This window comes from Urocampus carinirostris, chromosome 3 (assembly GCF_059441175.1).
Source record: "Urocampus carinirostris isolate Australia breed hairy pipefish chromosome 3, RoL_Ucar_1.0, whole genome shotgun sequence".
Classification (NCBI taxonomy): domain Eukaryota; kingdom Metazoa; phylum Chordata; class Actinopteri; order Syngnathiformes; family Syngnathidae; genus Urocampus; species Urocampus carinirostris.
Window position 1 is genome coordinate 31994784 of NC_142351.1, and position 13053 is coordinate 32007836.

General features: G+C 41.4%; 1 protein-coding gene across 2 annotated transcripts in view; it reads right to left on the reverse strand.

The window, feature by feature from the left end:
* The window catches only part of LOC148369458 (cilia- and flagella-associated protein 47-like), an 88188-nt gene that overhangs the window by 44344 nt on the left and 30791 nt on the right, over window positions 1-13053 (reverse strand). For both annotated transcript variants that reach the window (XM_088331488.1, XM_088331487.1), the window contains exons 21-26: window positions 10348-10495; window positions 8386-8468; window positions 6904-7081; window positions 6736-6821; window positions 4920-5139; window positions 4634-4838 (exon numbers count right to left, since the gene is read on the reverse strand). In XM_088331488.1, coding sequence (XP_088187614.1) covers window positions 4634-4838; window positions 4920-5139; window positions 6736-6821; window positions 6904-7081; window positions 8386-8468; window positions 10348-10495 — 920 coding nt within the window. The remainder of the gene's footprint in view (window positions 1-4633; window positions 4839-4919; window positions 5140-6735; window positions 6822-6903; window positions 7082-8385; window positions 8469-10347; window positions 10496-13053) is intronic.

Below are 13053 nucleotides of genomic sequence, written 5' to 3' on the forward strand. Positions count from 1 at the left end.
AAGAAAACATGGAAAGTCAGTTACACTCCTTCACATTACAGGGAGTGCAGAATTATTAGGCAAATGAGTATTTTGACCACATCATCCTCTTTATGCATGTTGTCTTACTCCAAGCTGTATAGGCTCGAAAGCCTACTACCAATTAAGCATATCAGGTGATGTGCATCTCTGTAATGAGAAGGGGTGTGGTCTAATGACATCAACACCCTATATCGGGTGTGCATAATTATTAGGCAACTTCCTTTCCTTTGGCAAAATGGGTCAGAAGAGGAACTTGACAGGCTCTGAAAAGTCAAAAATAGTGAGATATCTTGCAGAGGGATGCAGCACTCTTAAAATTGCCAAGCTTCTGAAGCGTGATCATCGAACAATCAAGCGTTACATTCAAAATAGTCAACAGGGTCGCAAGAAGCGTGTAGAAAAACCAAGGCGCAAAATAACTGCCCATGAACTGAGAAAAGTCAAGCGTACAGCTGCCAAGATGCCACTTGCCACCAGTTTTGCCATATTTCAGAGCTGCAACATCACTGGAGTGCCCAAAAGCACAAGGTGTGCAATACTCCGAGACATGGCCAAGGTAAGAAAGGCTGAAAAACGACCACCACTGAACAAGACACACAAGCTGAAACGTCAAGACTGGGCCAAGAAAAATCTCAAGACGGATTTTTCTAAGGTTTTATGGACTGATGAAATGAGAGTGAGTCTTGATGGGCCAGATGGATGGGCCCGTGGCTGGATCGGTAAAGGGCAGAGAGCTCCAGTCCGCCTCAGACGCCAGCAAGGTGGAGGTGGGGTACTGGTATGGGCTGGTATCATCAAAGATGAGCTTGTGAGGCCTTTTCGGGTTGAGGATGGACTCAAGCTCAACTCCCAGTCCTACTGCCAGTTTCTGGAAGACACCTTCTTCAAGCAGTGGTACAGGAAGAAGTCCGCATCCTTCAAGAAAAACATGATTTTCATGCAGGACAACGCTCCATCACACGCATCCAAGTACTCCACAGCGTGGCTGGCAAGAAAGGGTCTAAAAGAAGAAAAACTAATGACATGGCCTCCTTGTTCACCTGATCTGAACCCCATAGAGAACCTGTGGCCCCTCATCAAATGTGAGATTTACAAGGAGGGAAAACAGTACACCTCTCTGAACAGTGTCTGGGAGGCTGTGGTTGCTGCTGCACGCAATGTTGATCGTGAACAGATCAAAGCACTGACAGAATCCATGGATGGCAGGCTTTTGAGTGTCCTTGCAAAGAAAGGTGGCTATATTGGTCACTGATTTGTTTTTGTTTTGTTTTTTAATGTCAGAAATGTATATTTGTGAATGTTGAGCTGTTATATTGGTTTCCCTGATGAAAATAAATAATTGAAATGGGTATACATTTGTTTTTTGTGAAGTTGCCTAATAATTATGCACAGTAATAGTCACCTGCACACACAGATATCCTCCTAAAATAGCTAAAACTAAAAAAGCCCCACTCCAACTTCCAAAATATTCAGCTTTGATATTAATGAGACTTTTGGGTTCATTAAGAACATCGTTGTTGTTCAATAATAAAATTAATCCTCAAAAATACAACTTGCCTAATAATTCTGCACTCCCTGTAGATGGCAATAATAACTTGCTCGGTCTCTTCTTCCTGGTCAGTCAATCAATTGTGTTTGAACACATCTCTTTTCATTGTGATTTTGTTGGTTTTATTTCTTTCTTCTGCCCATAATAATGGGTCCCAAGAAAGTTAGTGAGAAGCGGAAGGAAAAGTGGAAATCAATCACAACAACGATTCAGTCAAAGAATGACGTGATTGCAAAATACGAAAGTGGAAAGGAGGGTAAACGGTTTAAAAGTCGTGTTTTTAACTTTTTTAACAGTGTATTTATCTTTATTATCTACATAATTAAGGAAATAATTAATAGAGTTTTTAAGTGCAACATCCCAGGACAAGTGCAATATCCCGGTTGTGTATCGTTTTTATTTCTGATGTGTATCAAAACAAATAAAACAAACTTAATTTTTCTATTCATGAATCTTTATATTGTATATTTTTTGCCAACTTGAGTGTAAACTTAATTTCGTTGTAGAAATACAATTATAGGGTGATTCTGATTGTGTTTCTAGTTATTTGTAGTTATTTCTTTTAGTATGTGGTTATCTTAAAGCAGTTTAGGGGTGGGGGGCTTATACGCAATGTAGGATTATTTGCCAGTACATGTGGTCCTTGATCTTATTTTGGATTTGCTGTTCATTTCGTTTTTGAAAAAAGAAGCTGAAAATATTGTACTTTATCTGCAAAATACAGTACTTTCAATCTATGTATTTGACAAATTAAATTTTTTGGGTGGGGGAAGATGCCGGCCCGACCCGGCAGACCCAAGCGTGTTGTGAGGGTCTGTTGGGAACGGCTGGCAGAATCTCCTGTCAGAAGAAGTTTCAATTCGCACCTCCGGCAGAACTTCGCCCATGTCCCGAGGGAGGCGGGGGACATTGAGTCCGAGTGGACCATGTTCCGCGCCTCCATTGTCGAGGCGGCTGATCGGAGCTGTAGGTAGTCGGTGCCTGCCGCGACGGCAACCCTCAGACCCGCTGGTGGTCACCGGCGGTGAGGGATGCCGTCAAGCTGAAGAAGGAGTCTTATCGGGCCTTCCTGGCCTGTGGGACTCTGGAAGCAGCTGGCAGGTATCGGCTGGCCAAGCGGAATGCGGCTTTGGCGGTTGCCGAGGCAAAAACTCATGGGAGGAGTTTGGCGAGGCCATGGAAGCCGACTTCCGAACGGCATCGAGGAAATTCTGGTCCACCATCCGACGTCTTAGGGGGGGGAAGCGGTGTGCCATCGACACTGTGTATAGTGCCGATGGGGCGCTGCTGACCTCGACTCGGGACGTTGTGAATCGGTGGGCGGAGTACTTCGAAGACCTCCTCAATCCCACCGGCACGTCTTCCTCTGGGGAAGCAGAGCCTGAGGACTCTGGGTTGGGCTCTTGTATCACTGGGGTTGAAGTCACCGAGGTTGTCAAAAAACTCCTCGGTGGCAGGGCCCCGGGGGTCGATGAGATCCGCCTGGACTTCATTAAGGCTCTGGATGTTGTGGGCGTGTCATGGTTGACGCGCCTCTGCAACATCGCGTGGACATCGGGGACAGTGCCTCTGGACTGGCAGACTGGGGTGGTGGTTCCCGTCTTTAAGAAGGGGGACCGGAGAGTGTGTTCCAACTACAGGGGAATCACACTTCTCAGCCTCCCTGGTAAGGTCTATTCAGGGGTACTAGAGAGGAGGGTCCGCCAGGAAGTCGAATCTCGGATTCAGGAGGAACAGTGTGGTTTTCGTCCTGGCCGTGGAACACTGGACCAGCTCTATACACTCTTCAGGGTCTTTGAGGGTGCATGGGAGTTTGCCTGTCCGGTCTACATGTGTTTTGTGGACTTGTAGAAGGCATTCGACCGTGTTCCTCGGGAGGCCCTGTGGGGATGTGCTTCGGGAGTATGGGGTACCGCACAGTCTTATCCGGGCTGTGCGGTCCCTGTATGCCCGGTGCCAGAGTCTGGTCCGCATTGCCGGCAGTAAGTCGGATTCGTTCCCGGTGAGGGTTGGGCTCCGCCAGGGCTGCCCTTTGTCACTGATTCTGTTCATAACTTTTATGGACAGAATTTCTAGGCGCAGCCTTGGCGGGGATGGAGTCCGGTTTGGGGGCCTCATCATTGCGTCACTGCTTTTTGCAGATGACGTGGTGCTGTTGGCTTCCTCAAGCCGTGATCTTCAGCTCTCGCTGGAGCGATTCGCAGCCGAGTGTGAAGCGGCCGGGATGGGGATCAGCACCTCCAAGTCCGAGGCCATGGTTCTCAGTCGGAAAAGGGTGGTATGCTCCCTCCGGGTCGGGGAGGAGGTCTTGCCCCAAGTGGAGGAGTTCAAGTATCTTGGGGTCTTGTTCACGAGTGAGGGTAGGATGGAACGGGAGATCGACAGACGGGTCGGTGCAGCGTCTGCCGTCATTCGGACCCTTTACCGGTCTGTCGTGGTGAAGAGGGAGCTGAGCCGAAAGGCAAAGCTCTCGATCTACCGGTCGATCGACGTTCCTACACTCACCTATGGTCATGAACTTTGGGTCATGACCGAAAGAACTCGATCCCGGATACAAGTGGCCGAAATGAGTTTCCTCCGCAGGGTGGCTGGGTTCTCCCTTAGAGATAAGGTGAGAAGCTCAGTCATCCGGGAGGGACTCGGTGTAGAGCCACTGCTCCTCCGCGTTGAGAGGAGCCAGTTGAGGTGGCTCGGGCATCTAATAAGGATGCGTCCTGGACGCCTCCCTCGGGAGGTGTTCCGGGCATGTCCCACCGGCAGGAGGCCCCGGGGGAGGCCCAGGACACGTTGGAGAGACTATGTCTTTCGGCTGGCTTGGGAACGCCTCGGGGTCCCGTCGGATGAGCTGGAGGAGGTGGCTGGGGATAGGGACGTCTGGGCTTCCCTTTTAACGCTGCTGCCCCCGCGACCCGACCTCGGATAAGCGGAAGACAATGGATGGATGGATGGAAATTTTTTTCTTGATTTGGGTCGCAGCTTGTAATTTGGGTGCCACGGTGGGTCATGAAGTCAACCAAATTGAGAACCTATGATCTAAGCAACACAAACTGCAAGTCAACCCACCTGGTGTATCCCATAGCAAGCAGGGTAAGTTTAGCTGTTATGCTGCTTTCCAAGGGTACTGGGGTCAGGAGCAACTGAGGCGGGCTGATGGTTATACTGGGGACTTGGTGGATAATCTTGATGGGAAGCTTTTTATATGGCTGCCTCATCTTAATTCCTTCTTTCTCTCCCAGGTAGAGAGAGAGGGAAAGTCTAGTCACTGTGTCTACAGGGATAGAAAGGTCAAGAAGTACACTTCATAAATTTGTCTTTTAGAGATTTATGTGTATTTCCTGTCATTTCTCACATGTTGTGAATCCCTCTGGGGCGATACTGATTGCCAAGTTGATGGATTCCCCAGGCCCCAGACAACCCGATGACGGAGACACCGACAAATGGAGCTCGCCCTTTCCTTTCCCCTCTGGCTGTTGTGTTGTATCGGTGCACTTCAAACGCCAGCGTACGTTCTTCACAGTAACGCTGTGCCAGTAGACGCTCTGCTCACTTGCTGCTTTCAGCTCCAGTGTCTGACGCAAACAAGGGAAAATGTTTTAGGAAGGATACAATGGTAAGAAGTCACAGAAGAATAACATTGTAAGAATCTAAAATCTAAAAAGAGCACATCCTTTCTTAGAAATACAGTAAAAACAAAACACAGATACAATGGGGATGAAATAGGAGGCCGTAAATAATAATAACATTATTTTTATTTTGTCCTGATTTTCTTATTTTTACTAGTCATTGGGTGACCAAACCCCTCTATTCCAACACCTAATGCTAAGCACCAAACAGGGAGGCAATGGTCACCAAAGTTGTAAATCTTAGGTATGACTCGGGCAAGGCTCGAACCCGTGACCTCCCAGTAACAGGGTGGAAAGCCAATCCTAAGGCCACCTAGCTAGTAGTTAGTATTATTATCAAAAGAGCTGCATGGGTTTTGAAATTTTGCCCTGATTGCTGCCTCAGTCAGCTCATCCATCAAGCATGTGCATTTTTAGGAATAAACTTTTCTTTTTTCATCTTTTGGGGGTTTTGGAATGGCGTATTGACTGTATCTGAAACAGGCCTCTTCTTACTTTTGCCATTTTCATGCTATACTTAAAAAAAGAAAAATAAGCGAAAATACATGAATTATTAAATAAATGTCCATGTTTTAAAATGCTTATAGGTCGAGAAATTTGCTTTTATTTTACATAACATTAGCTTCACTTAGATGGAGCTGACCTGATTGTAGGCCATCTTGCTGCTACAGGAACCCCAAAAAACAAAACAAAAAAACTCTTCCTTTTCTATTTTTCCTTGTTTTTGTCTAACTTTTTTCTCTTTTACTTTTCTTTTTTCTTGTTTGTCTTTTTTTATTCCGTTTCCTTTTTTCTAATCTTTTTTTTTCTTTTTCGTTTTTCCCCTTTTTGTCTTCTCCCATTTCCCCCTTTTTTCCTTTCTTTGCAGAAGGCTGGGCAAACTAATTATAATTTTGGTTTGGTCACTTTAGGTTTGTCTACTTTCTTTTTAGCACTCGTCTGTAGTTACACTGCACAATACAGCTACATCTAGTGGTCAAATAATACACACTGTCCCTTTGATGTAAGTGCAGCCCACGCATGTTATGGATTAATTTATTACTGATTGATTTATTTTTATATTAATTCTTGATATTTTTTATTTTTAGATCTTATCTTGTGTAGGATTTTTTAATTATATTTGAGGACAGTGGATTTGTTTTAATTGAGAAGTTTTCTTGTAGAAAACCCAATTTGGCCAAACCTTACCCAGGCCCTCGCTCTGGCGGCCCTCAAGTCAATTAAGTTTGAGACCTCTGGTCTAGTGGATAGGATTCAATACTGAGATCCAGGTTCTATTTTTGCTGCATTCAATGTTATGCATTTGTGGACAACCAGCCATGCGGTTAAGATCCTGTGTTCATACCAGTCTAGTTTAAACTCTTTTACCACCAATGTTATACCATTGAGGTCAGCCATAATGACTGATCAAGAGCAAAAATATGGTAACGCATTTCCAAATTTCTCCTCATTTAAAGTGCACCGGATTTTAAGGCGCACGTTCAAATTCCTGGCTTATTTGGAGTTTATGAGGTGCGCCTTATAGACTGTAAAATACCGTACCTTTGTGTATGATTGTGGCGGTTGTGTGAAAGCTTCGACATGGAACAATAGGTTTGATGGAGACCATTCCAGTGGGGCACATAACACTATTTCAGGAAAGAAAGGAACTGCGTCAGATGATTGTGCGCCAGGGTATGGTCATCATCGTCACTGCATGAAAGAGCCCACCTGTGGCTTGAATGAATGGTTGTTGCAATGCCATGTTGATAAACCACGGGATTAATTTGATCACGCACTTGCTGCCGGATGAAAAGGGGGAGCTCAACGAAGAGGAATGTGGTGAGGAAGCAAGAGGCCACCTCATTCCATTCACCATCAATGGCAGGTGAAACTCATATTCAGCTAACTGCAGAGAGACATGTCCTTCCGCTTCTTCGTTAATATTTTAAAATAAAACGAGCAAAATCCAGCGGTGCCTTGTGATATGAGATGAGTCCGTTACATTTCCGTTCTCATAATGCAAAGCAGTCGTATCTAACACTGAAATTTAGTGGATTTGTTCAGTACCAGCTTGTCCATTAATTGAATTGAGTAGGCTGGGCTAAAATATTTGTATTTCTTGAGATAACATACAGTTAATTCTCTTTTTTGTGTATGATTTGACATGTTTCAGAATACAACTTAGATTTAACGATTCATACATGTTCCTACATATAATCAACAAACTTCCACATTGAGACACAACAAGCAATTCAAATCTAGGTCACTTAATCTAGTGGTCAGCAACCTCCGAGCCCCGGACAAGTACTGGATCGTGGGTCGTTTGGTACCGGGCTGCACGGAAAGAAAAATAAGTTGCCTATTTTTTTGCATATACTTTATATTTTTGTGTATACCCACAATTTATTTTACCCAATATAACTCAAGGTTTGGGTGCATGTTAAACACGAGGTTTTACGGTAGTATATCACTATATTTGAGCGACCATTGATCAGTTGACAAATACCGCTGATCAAGTTTGTTCCACATTGGATGCAACGGGAATCAGACCTGGGTCGCGGAGGGAAAGATACGAGTCTTGATCACTGGGCCACTAGGTTTATAGGTAACATGGAATAAGCTATTCGATTTTAAGTCATCATTCACACAATTGTACGACATCATGGAGCATTATGGGAAAAAGTTGAGCCAAGACAACATTGTACAAAGTGGTACCGTGAGTAGAAAATTTTGTGATGATGAAATAAAATCGAATGCCTTTATCCTACATTATCTAGATCTCTAGTGAACCAGTGATTACACAGTGGATCGATGCTTATATTATTATTATTATTACTTTCTTATTATTATAATTATATTTATTAGTTTATTATTATTAATATTGTCCTTGTTATTATTATTTTACTACTGTTATTATTGGGCTGGGCCGCAAGAATATCAAACCAGTCTGTGGCACAGAAAAGGTTGCGCACCACTGACTTAATCCATGTAAACGAGTGGAAACACGTGTTAGCCTAAGTAGGGACGGGCGTCACCAGGCTGTACTTGCTCAAGAAACACCACAGGAAAATGGTGTTCATACAACCCTGGTGGTTAAGGAATCCAAGTTTAAAAAACGTCGAAATGAATGCACATATCACAAAAAACTCTCAAGTCAAGTCACTTGCATCTTAAGGCACCACTGAAATGTTCATTTTCTGAGCTTATTACCTCAGTAGGGGAGAAGACAAGAAAGCAGTTGACTGTCTGGTGTCCCTTCGCCTCAACAACTTTTACAACAGCATGATTGTCTTCTAGCAATAAATAAATAATATATGTAAAATTAAATGAGTATTTTCTTAAGTACAGCAATTCTGATCGTATTACTAGAAAATGTATCCAAAGAATAGATTTAACTTAATTTTACTATATATTTAACCCACTGTATTTCTCTCATGAAATAAGAAAAATGGAATATAAATGAGGGCAGCACGGCAGCGCAGTGGTTAGCGCTTGTGCGGCACAGTTCATGTCATGGGAACCTGTCGTGGGTTCAAATCCAGCTCCAGACTTTCTGTGCGGAGTTTGTATGTTCTCCCCGTGCTTGCGTGGGTTTCCTCCGGGCACTCCGGTTTCCTCCCACATTCCAAAGACATGCATTTCAGGTGAATTGGCCGGTCCAAATTGTCCCTAGGTGTGAATGAGCGAATGAGTTGTCTGTCCCTGTGTGCCCTGCGATTGGCTGGCAACCAGTTCAGGGTGTCCCCTGCCCACTGCCCGGAGATGGCTGGGATGGGCTCCAGCCCCCCGCGACCCTACTGAGGATAAGCGGTACGGCTAATGAGATGAGATGAGATGAGATATAAATGAGACAAATATATTCTTCAAGACAAAAGTGTCCATGCATAAGGAGAAGCTTTTCCCCCAAATACAAAACAAATAACTGGGGATTATTAAAAAAAACAAAAAGTTCAATCGAATAATACTAGCATGTATCTAAGATTAACATTGTACACATTCTTTTTGTAAGAGTTTAAATGTTTTTTTTCTTTTTTTATAAAAAACTACTAGATAGCATGCAAATAGGGGAAAATGCTATTTCTTTTTCTGTAGTATCGCAAAAGTACTTAATTTTAGGCAGGCATGTCAAACATATAGCTTGCAGGCCGAACCTGGCTAATTGGATAATTTAATGCAACCCGCCATAAATGTTTTGAGTATGCCAAAAATAAAATGAGTATTTAGGTCATTTCTATCAGAAGATTGTTTTAACCAAAAACTCTATGTGGTCGCTCCAAGGCAGTCTAGAATTTGTATAGCGTGCTGCGTTGGTTCAGCTGTAAAGCTACATTCATTCAATTCTTAAAATAAACCAGTTTAAACATTCAATGCTAAACTTAAAAATCTATTTTTCCCATTGCTTGTGGATATGAGGTGTGTTTAGAAAAGATTCCCCGTCATTCCGAATATAATATGTAGGGTAGGCTACCAATGTAAGATGGATGATAAAGCGTAATACTGAAAAACAAAGCTAGAAATTTTACTGATGACCTCAAACCAGAAAGTCTGTCTGGGGCCAAACTAAGTTTGACATCCCTGATTTTAGGGTTAGGGTTTTTTTTTTATTTACTATTTTTTACTATTATGACACCATCAAACATTCTTTATCTTAAATAGGCCTATTCCTACTACTTTCTGTAACACAAAGAAATTACTTATTTTAAACTAAAGCAAAGTATTCATTTTTATGTTACTGAAAAAAATAAGTTACATACACAGTAATAATAAGAAATACAACCTCCCCAAAAATTTAGGCGAATTAGATATAGAATAATTAGAATAAGCATAAGTTTCTACCAATGGTTGAAATTTTTTTTAAGTGATATGGAAAATGGTAGATGTAAGCAAATCAACATTGTTATTGTTATTATTATTATTATTATTATCATTATTATATTACAACTATTATAATTATTATAACTGTCATTAATTGTTATTTTTCTCATTATTGGTGTCTGAATGATATTTAGCATTACTAGCATTATAGAGTGAATAGATGGGTAAAACTAAATTAATCTGGTATTATAAAAAAGTGATTGAAGAAGTAATTTTAGATTTGGTGTATTGTTTTTTGCTTTTGTCATGTTTGAAATAAAAGTTTCATTCATTCATTCATTCTGGTTGCGAACATACTTGAGTCAGACTGAGGAAGCCGCAGAAAGAAGTCTGGATATTGCAACAGGTGAAAGGTGAGCCGAGCGGCAGCCGATGAGCGGTTGATCATTTCAAAGGGTATTGCTCTTTCAGAACCAATATGGACACCGTAGAAATGGAAGTGAGTCTGGGAAGAGAGTAGTGAGTTAACAAGGGGATCACCTCTTCAGGTCATACAGAAGATTAGCATGCAAAAATAATGGACATTGTTCAATTTTTGGATTTTACAAGGATAAAATATACGGTACTTGGATCTGCTGAAAGAAATAGATAAAGCATGAATTTGTTGGGGACCCCTTTAAAATACGTGTATCAATAAGAAAGTGTCAAAATCAATACAGTTCATTAATTCGTGAATGTAAACAGACATTGCGTTTGCATTAAAGTAAAGGCATACCTGTCAACCTCCACGGCTCCCTGCCCGTACAAACTGTCGTACTTTCCCATACAACATATAAAATAGTCGTACACCGTATTTTGTTTTTTCGGAATGATGCATGATGGGAAATCCCCAGGCGGCAGACGCATGCGATTGACAAATTTGCGTTTTTCCGTACAGATTTCCTTGTACGTCGCACGTGTCTTAAAATGCATAAAAAAGGTACTTTGTACGGCAAAACCGTACAGGTTGACAGGTATGTAAAGGTGTTTCTAATATTGGAAGAAGAAAACGTTTGTTCCATTTAATATAATAAAACAATAACATTTAGAGATACACATTCATGTTTTCATTCAAGTTTAGAATTGTGAATTGAATTTTTCCCAGACAGATCATACATACTTAACTTTTAAACTGTCATCAATATTAATACAAATACCACCACCAATACACACAAAATAATGTTTGCTGTTGTTAAAGAAGTACCTTTAAATTAAAAATACATGGAATAAATGGCAATTTATTATTGTCCTTATTTGTTATTTTCAAAAAGTCTCACCAAGAATTCCGCGGATACAATGTTGTAGGTATAAATATCTTAAAATTACGCTGGTATTGGCACAGATCTTGTGAACTGTTATCAGTGCTCAGCCATCCAAAAGAAAAATGAATGTTAAGTAATGTCTTATATCATAATGTGTGTTGCTTGAAGGACACCGATTGAGGTAAATGTATATCATGATATACACATGGGACTTGTCAGGACTTTTTAATATTGTGGTAAAGATCTTTGTTTTCTGTAATGCGATTGAAAAAAAAAACAGCTAAAAATGTTTTTCGTTCAGGATTCCTTAAAAATCTAAATAAATATTCCAAGCATTTTATCATTATCATGTTACTGATTATTGCTCTCAGTTTAAAAAAGCTCAAAAAAGCTCTCTCAAAATATTAGAATATTTCTTCATACCAAATAAAAAAAATTAGAACATGTAAAAATGTCCATTAATGTATCAAATAGTTGGTTGGGAATCCCTTTGCACAGATTACTCAGGCTTTGACATTGCTGAAGTGTTATAAATGTCCGGGTCACTTCTATTGCGGCTTTTTGCTTATTTGCAATGTTGAGTCTGGTGGCTTTCATCTTTTTCGTAAAAAAACCCCACAAATTCTCAATGGGGTTCAGGTCTCGGGATTCAGCAGGCCAATCGAGGACAATAATGCCTTGGTCAGTACACCAAGTGCCAGATTGTATTAGGAAATGAAATCATCGACTCTAAAAAAGTTTTTCAGCAGATAAAAACATTTAGTGCTGTGAAATATCTTGGTATACAGCTTGGTACACAGCAGCATTTAATCTGGAAACACAATAAACACACATGGCTCCCCACACCATTGCTCATTGTGGGAATTTTACACTGGATTTCAACATTTTCGCTCCTCTCCAGTATTTCTCCAGGTTCTGGCATCTTGACTTCAGCATTAAAAATAAAAAATGTAACTTTCCTCTGTAGAGAGTACTTTCGACCACTCTGCATCTGTCCTGCGCGGTCAACTCTTCATTGTGGAGAATTTCCTGCCACATTTAATCACTTTCAACTGCCTTTTGGTGAATGTGCTTTGAAACTACACTCTGTGAACAGCCTGCGCATTGAGAATTATTTTGTGTCTTTCACTCCTAGTGGAGAGTGTCACTGATGGTCCTCTGGACAGCAATGAGATCCATAATTGTCTTTTGGTTTACCAAAAAAAGCTTAGTCTTGTCAGTAAAAACTTGCAGTTTGGAGTTATTTAGACAATTCAAGTGATTAGTCGAATAACCTACTTGTTTACTTTTTAATGCTATTTTAATATGTTGAGAGTTTTCTTAAGCACTATGCCATAACCACCATTATGACAGTTGGTTTGTAAAGATCCGAGAATGCATATTTTAGTTTTTACAATTGCAATACAGAAATTCAAAGAACTGTCAGAATTTGGCATGCCACCCTCCCTCGAGGGTGCCAACCATGTGTGGAACTGGACACACCTATGGCCAATCTGCCTACACATGTTCCGAATTATCCCAAGACTTTATAGTTATTGCTCGGATTGCCATCCTGGTTGCTATCTCTTTGTCCCTGCCTTCCTGTCTTCTATTAACATGTCAATTTTGGGATTTGTTTCTGGTTTATAAACTCTGCTAGTTGTTTTAAGACCTAGATTGTTTTGTTTGTTCCTAGTTTTTGTCAATAATATCCTTTGCTAAGCACATCTGCCTCTGTTCTGGTTTCCCTACCTTTGGGTCCACCCCTGCAATCATACAAGAA